The sequence below is a fragment of the Vipera ursinii genome (assembly GCF_947247035.1).
Source record: "Vipera ursinii genome assembly, chromosome: 1".
Classification (NCBI taxonomy): Eukaryota; Metazoa; Chordata; class Lepidosauria; order Squamata; family Viperidae; genus Vipera; species Vipera ursinii.
In genome coordinates this window covers 22,797,981-22,805,412 of record NC_139512.1, presented here as the reverse complement: position 1 = coordinate 22,805,412, position 7,432 = coordinate 22,797,981, and the positions used below count along the sequence as shown (strand labels likewise).

The window sequence follows — 7,432 nt, the reverse complement described above, 5'->3', positions numbered from 1 at the left end:
TGCTCTCTGAGCTTGGATGTTCTCTTGCAGAGCACTGATGACGTTACCTAATTTGGGTAATGAAATGCCTGCAAGGAAACAACCAAGCTCAGAGAGCATCAAGGACCACGCACTGTAGATTTTGTTTAATTAGTGGTAAGTTTAAATGGATTTTGAACCAACTCAATAGGGCTTTCATTTACTGTTTTTTCCTCTCCCTTATGTATTATTATGACCGATAATGGCACAGAAAACTTATGGGGCATCTCAGTCCTCCATAAGCCACTCCTCTTATCATTTTGAAGCATCTTCATCTTGTGAAATGACTCCAGGAAAAAGCTTATCTTAGGAATCTGAGATAAACAAAGATCCCAGAAGGACTCAGTGGAATCTAAGCCCTTTCATGACTAAGATTACTACAATAATGGACTCTACTAATGTAGATTCCAGAGTGATGTTAAATGAAGCCAACTTAACATTCCAGCACATAAGAAGCATTTAACTCTTGAAGGAAGTAACTGTGCTACTTGAATGTCTGCCCTTTACTGTGGCAGAAAAGGAGGAATGCTGGTGTCCTCACATAAACTACCCCAAGTACCATTAATTGCCAGTTCACACAATGTAACCAAATGATCCGATTCCTCTGAAGAGTCAAGTATGACTCTGAGGCGGCCACTTCTTAGGGAAGCTTTGTAATTCTCAGTAATGGCTTTTAAGTCTATGATTTAGAACAGAAGTGTCATTCATACCTTGGCAACTTTAAGACTTGTGGACTTCAACTCCCAGAATTCCCCAGTCAGCCTGAGTTGCAGTCCACGAGTCTTAAAAGTCTCCAAAGTTGGACACCCCTGATTTAGAATTTTCTGTCCATGTACTGGTGGTAATTATATCAATTATCCTGTTTTTATGTTTTCCTAAATTTTAATCAATGTTTTTTTCCAAGTTCCCTGAATATCCAAGAATAAAGACTAAATTCATATATAAATCAAGTAAATTCGGTGTCACATTTACAGATTTAGGAATAACTGCATGCAAAATGAAGGAGCACGCATGTGAGAGAATGAACTGAGAGTCTTGTTGAAGAAAGAATTAAGAAATACTTTTAGTGTTTTGGGCTGCCCTTGTGAAGAAGCAAACACCCTGCAGTTTGAAAAGCAGATGGCTTCATTTACAGCCTGAATAGCTGAAAGAAAAATATGTTGAGTAGTTGAGTACGAATGCCTCTTCTTTGGATACTCGCCAGCATCATTTTATCAAAAGAGCTTAACAATGGTCTAATTGTTCAAAGTCAAACACGCATCTTAAGAATCTGCTTGATACTGAGGAACCACAAATTAAGACTTACTTTCCACCACTTAGTCTCCAAGAAGTTGAGTGCAGGTATTTTACAAATTGAGAAGTTGACTGTAGGTATTTTACAAATTGAGAAGTTGAGTGCAGGTATTTTACAAATTGAGAAGACAGCAAAATGAACACATGCAAAAATCAAAGAGAAAACATATCTTGTCTTGGAGAAACAGGATTTAACAAATAATGCTTGTGTGATATCACAAAAGTTTATTTTTAATGAAAAAAATACTGAAAAGTGTGCCAGAGTGTCCATAGCTCCATTGAAATAGTACAAAGGTATGACATACGTCATCTGAGGAATAAAGTCTTAACACTGTAGAAAATAAATGTGGTGTTTTTTTTAAATGTTCCTCTGCTTCAAAGAAAACAAAAGGGAAAAAACTGTAGAAAACTAACATTTTTAATACATTGGAGAAAACAAAGAGGTAATAATAAATTATTGTTAACAACATTTCCAAAGGACTGCTTGCCAGTTTAGTACATGGAATGAGTTGTGTTATACCCTTTGTATCTGCCACTTACATGATGGAGTTTCAATGCAATCGAGGGCAATGGTACCCATTTGCTTCTTAATTTAATTCATACAAAGGACACAGAACATGGCTCTTTCAGATCTGCAGGCATTTCTCTTAAATGAAAACAAATTCCATTGTAACAGATTAACCTCGGTATTGGAAAAAAAAAGCAGCTACTCTTAAACAGATATGTTAATCTGCAAAGATGTTATTCTACAGGGATGCTAAAACAACTACTGCTGGCTTGTTTGAAAGCTGGAAGGGTGGGAGCTGAGAATGATCTTTCAAGAAGGCCTCAGTTAGCACAGAAATGGATAGGTGCATCGAAGGACAAACAACCTTGGAAGGAAGGAAACCAGGCATGCATTGAAACTGAAACCACCATGCCTTAAAAACAGATGTTGTCTGACTGTTTCTGTGCCAATTGCCAGGTTTCATCCTTTCTCCCCTTCCCACTCCTCCCTAATTCCTGCCCTATCCCTAATCAAAGGGGATCTAAGCGGGGCTTGATGTTATCCTCCCCTTGGTCCTGCTTGTACATGAAGGTAAGAAGGAAGAGCGCGACGTCCATTGATGACCAGTAAGCTGTATGCGATGTAACGGCAGACCAGTACCTGCTTTCCACCAGGCCTTCCCTGAGCTCAAAGTCGATCCTGTGGTCCAGCTCAACTAGGCAGGAAACAAAACCATTACTGCAGAACTGTCCTCTTGTCCTTTGCTGCATATTTTATTCTTCACATCTACCTAACATTTGAGGGGGTGGGGGTGGAAATAAGACTGGAAGCAGCACTATGAAGTGGCCCCCTTCATCTCCTAAAGTTGCTAAATAAGATACAGAATCAGATACAAAATGCCCCCCAACCACGTAACAGAATGGAAATTGTGAGGCTCGGCAGCAGTGCCACTAGAAAGTAGTTTCCAGCCAAAACATTAGAAGCTACGTATCAGCCAAAGAAGCTATGCTAGTTTATTTATTTATTTATTATTTAGATTTATATACCGCCCTTTCCTGAAGGACTCAGGAAGAGCAACTGAAGAATAGGGAAATATCAGTAAAACTGAAAACTGAAGCGGCAAGGATTGTCTCATAAGAGCAAGAGCTAAAAACTGGAGAGTGAGATATTTAGGTAAAGGTAAAGGTTCCCCCGCACATGCGTGCTAGTCGTTTCCGACTCTAGGGGCCAGTGCTCATCTCCATTTCAAAGCCGAAGAGCCAGCGCTTGTCCGAGGACGTCTCCGTGGTCATGTGGCCGGCATGACTAGACGCCAAAGGTGCACGGAACGCTGTTACCTTCCCACCATAGTGGTCCCTATTTTTCTACTTGCATTTTTATGTGCTTTCGAACTGCTAGGTTGGCAGAAGCTGGGATGAGTAATAGGCGCTCACTCTGTTACGCGGCACTCGGAATTCGACCCGCCAAACTACCGACCTTCTGATCGACAAGCTCAGTGTCCTAACCCACTGAGCCACCGCGTCCCTGTGAGATATTTAGAGCTTAGATATTACTTTGCTTTCTAACGTGTAGGGCCAGAACCTCTAGAACTAAATGAACTGGAGTTCAATTCTGCACTGAAGCTTGTCATGATTCCTTCTCTTGTCAACTCATAAAGCTTGCTCACTGCTAATCGAGTTCTTAGATCAGTGGCCCCCAACTTTTAGGGAGGGAGGGAGGGAGGGTGCTACCTAGGTCCTGCGCATGCACAGACGAAGCATCGCTCACTTGCGTGGTTCCTAGTGGGCCAATACAGACCAGGGGTTGGTGATCCCTGCCCTAGATAGAAAGGTGAAAACATAATTAGCAAAGTAAAGAACCAAATCTACTTACTTGTTGGATCTAGGAAGCCAGAACTGCTGTGTGGAAAAGTCTGAGTCCCGACTGATGTTTGACTCAGAACTGGCTTCTTGTCCTCCGCTTCTGTTCCTTCTTTTCCTGGCTCAGGCACTTGTGAGGTGGAACGTCCAAATCTCGAGAACAGCATCCCTCCGAGGCCTTTCCCAATGCTAGCTGCCCCTATTCAATTAGCACAGTAAAACAAGTCCATGTTATTCTGCAGCCACCAGCACTCCAGGATTAGTGATAAGACCGCAACTCCTCCCTGTAGCAGAAATCACAGGTTTTCTCTACATGCCACTTCAAGTATAACCGACTAGTGTCCGTATCTCATGACTATTTTTTCACAGTCTGATTGTAACATTCAGTGGCTGTGTAACTGTTTTTTTTGTGCATTGCCAACCCAGAGCTTTCCTTCATCATGTGTATAGAACTATTTGACTAAAACAGTGTTACTGAAACTGCAGTTATTCGCCCTTAAGGACTATAACACTGAGTTTTTTTTCTTTTGCGTCTGCTGCCCCCATGCGGATAGTTTTACCATGAAACTATTAGTGTCGTTCTCAGATACTGTATTCCAGGGTCAGCATTTCATTAAAAATGCATCAATTGGAGCTGTCTGCTGCACCTATTAATGCCCATGTATTAGCAAGTAATCAGTGGAACAACCTGCCTCCAGAAGCAAGCAATGATCCTTGGTGGAGCAGTGAGCTAATGCCTCCTTAAGTAACACCAGCTGCCTGCAATTAGTGCAGGTTCGAGTCCCACCAGACTCAAGGTTGACTCAGCCTTCCATCCTTCCGAGGTAGGTAAAATGAGGACCCAGATTGTTGGGGGCAATAAGCTGACTTTGTAATAATGCCGCTTGGGGGGGGGGGGCGAAAGCCCTAATAAGCAGGCATATACATAGAATGAAGGCTATTGCTAAGCACATTGATTTGTGCTTCTTAGATTGTAAGCCGCCCTGAGTCTTCGGAGAAGGGCGGGATATAAATGGGATTTAAAAAAAAAAGATCCAACACTGGAAGTTTTTAAGAAGAGACTGGACAGCCATTTGTCTGAAATGGTATAGGGTTTCCTGCCTAAGCAAGGGGTTGGACTAGATGACCTCCAAGGTCCCTTCCAACTTTATTATTATTATTATTATTATTATTATTATTATTATTATTATTATTATTATTATTATTATTATTATAGAATCCATTCACAACCAAGTTGTTACTTGTTTATTTGGGGTGGGATCCAGGCTTTATGACAGAGTTGTGCTAATACGGAAAAGAGTCTCATCCTCAATCCAAGGGTTCTTTCCTTGATTAGTTTCCACCCATTGCTTCTTGCTCTGTCTTCAGGTGTTTTGGAGACTAGGTTGACCCCCTTTTCTCTTCTCAAATATTGGAAGACTGCTATCATGTCACCCTCAGTCCTTCTCTTTGTTAAGACTAGACATACCCAATTCTTGCAACCGTTCTTTCATGTGTTTTAGCCTCTAGTCCCCCAATCATCTTTGTGGCTCTTCTCTGCACTCCTTCTAGAGTCTCAACATTTTTTTTATACCATGGTGACCAAAACTGGATGCATATAAAAAAATCCTTTCCTCCACTTAGTGGAATCATGAAATGATGTGGAACTGAGTTGCATAAGAGTCATTTATGGGACAGTGCTTTTAGCCCAAGTGATTAAAAAGTGCTATCCACTAGCCCACACAGCAATGTTTCAAATTTCAATATTCTATATAGGATTATGAACTCTTGAAGAAAGAGTGTGTCTGAAATGTAATACAGGTAGTCTTTATTTAGCAACCACTATTGGGACCAGAACTTGGTCATTATGCGAAGTGGTTGCTAAGTGAAACTGTGCTTATCATCTTACTACAGCTTTCCTTTGCTTTACAGATGTGAAAAGGTCATAAATGTGAGGACTGTTTGCAAAGTTACTTTTTCATTGCCGTCAGAACTGTGAACGGTTGCTGTACAAGGCAGTCACTAAATGAGGATTAACAACATTATCATTAAACATTTATGCTTCCTTGCAGCACCATTTATAGGAGCACATTTCTTCATCTTATTTTCATTTTTATTTAATATATATCTTTTTTAAACAGCAAAAATATCAAAGAAAACCATACCAGGAAATTTAAATTATCAGTATCTTGTGCTTATGCTGCCTCTGTTATTTCTGTGCAGTAGATTAATCTGAGATACAGTGATTGGTCCAATGTCACTATAAGCCTCACAACTCCAGGAATTCTATTTTTTAGAGTGGAGGGTTTTAAAACTATTTCACTCAATTACCCCTTTTCCTGATCTCAGGAAATTGTCATTACTTCATAAAAACAAACAACAAAAAACCCCAAAAGATCCTGCTCTTCACAGCAGCAGTCTCAAACTGTATTTTGAGTCATAAATAAGCAATTACATATTGCTCCATTACCTCCAGGATAATGCCTAAATTCTCCTCAATGCAAGAACCACTGCTTTAGAGGAAGATAAACACATCAACAAAGAAAGGTTTAGTTTAGCATATAGTTACCCAATATGCTTGCTTTGCCTATATTTGTTATGGACTCCCCATAATGCCGCCGAGACATGACAGGGGATGTTGTTGGACTGGGTAATGTTGTGAGAGATTCAGGGTCAGAAACAGAGGTAGATTCTTTTGCTAGATTGAGAAAACTTGGCTTCATGTGTTCGTAAGGTAGTGGATTTGTGGTGTTATACCAATGTATCTGCACAGGAGAAATATTACTGTAGTGCTTCAGAATTAAAGGTTCTAGTCTATAGGCCTGCAAATAAGAAGACAAAGAAAGAGACTGTGAACAGGGAACATTTTAGATATATACATTCTTCATCTGGTCAAAATATCTACCCATTTATCACTTAACTACTTCTCTTTTCACCTCCATTTAAGTTTTAAACAATATGACTGATGCAGAATCCAATCTGGGTCTTCTGAGTTTTCGGACTTGTGCCAGAGCCCGTCCACAGGGAACTTCTCTATTCCATTCGAGGGATTATTCTATGCATAGTATTTACGTGGTGCCACACACAACCAGGCATCACATAAATAGCATGCATAGAATAGTCCAAAGCAAATATTATGTTAGAGAGAAGTTCCCTGATGGGCTCCAGCATGAGTCCAAAAAATCGGAAGATTAAACCTCTGGTCCCGAATGGATTCTGCAACATTATCCTGGGACACATATACAGTATTTGCCTTCATTCGCAATATGACTGATCTAAAGATCCTGCTGCCTAGAAGGGAAAAAAAAGAATTACTGTCTTGCAGCTTCATGTGAGCTTTACACAAACAATCATTTTTGTTTTTGTTAGAATTGACAATAGTTTATAATTTGTACTACACCTTTGTTTTAAAATAAGCAACATATGTTGATTTGGCACATTTGCACAAGGACAAGAAACATCAGCAATATACATGAAAATAATGAGCAATTTGCTTTGCTAGGTCTTGCTAAGGATACTAGTGCATTAAAGATCAAGTAAGTTTTTGAATAAATTGTTTCCTTTTAACGTTTCTAAAACAACCACCCCCCAATTATTAAAAGAAAAATCCAAGAATTGATGCTTTGATTTTCTACTAGTATAATACATTTAGTTCATGCAGTTGTCATTTTTGATGTTTAGACATTTCTTCGTATTTTCTTTCATATTTGAGTTATTGGGAGTGAGGCAGCTATAAATTTAATAAATAAATAAATAAATAAATATTTATTTATTTATTTATTTGTTTTTATAAACC

At 39.5% G+C, this 7,432-nt stretch overlaps 1 protein-coding gene across 3 annotated transcripts in view; it reads right to left on the bottom strand.

Moving 5' to 3' along the window:
* Positions 1 to 1,167: 1,167 nt before the first annotated feature.
* The window catches only part of DDHD1 (DDHD domain containing 1), a 47,996-nt gene continuing 41,731 nt past the window's right edge, over positions 1,168 to 7,432 (bottom strand). For 2 of the 3 annotated variants that reach the window (XM_083349965.1, XM_083349966.1), the window contains 3 exons: positions 6,206 to 6,458; positions 3,671 to 3,856; positions 1,168 to 2,513 (listed from right to left, as the gene is read on the bottom strand). In XM_083349965.1, coding sequence (XP_083206091.1) covers positions 2,329 to 2,513; positions 3,671 to 3,856; positions 6,206 to 6,458 — 624 coding nt within the window. In that variant the 3' untranslated portion in view covers positions 1,168 to 2,328. Of the gene's footprint in view, positions 2,514 to 3,528; positions 3,857 to 6,205; positions 6,459 to 7,432 lie in introns of all 3 variants that reach the window. The other variant, XR_014490893.1, reaches the window with a different exon arrangement.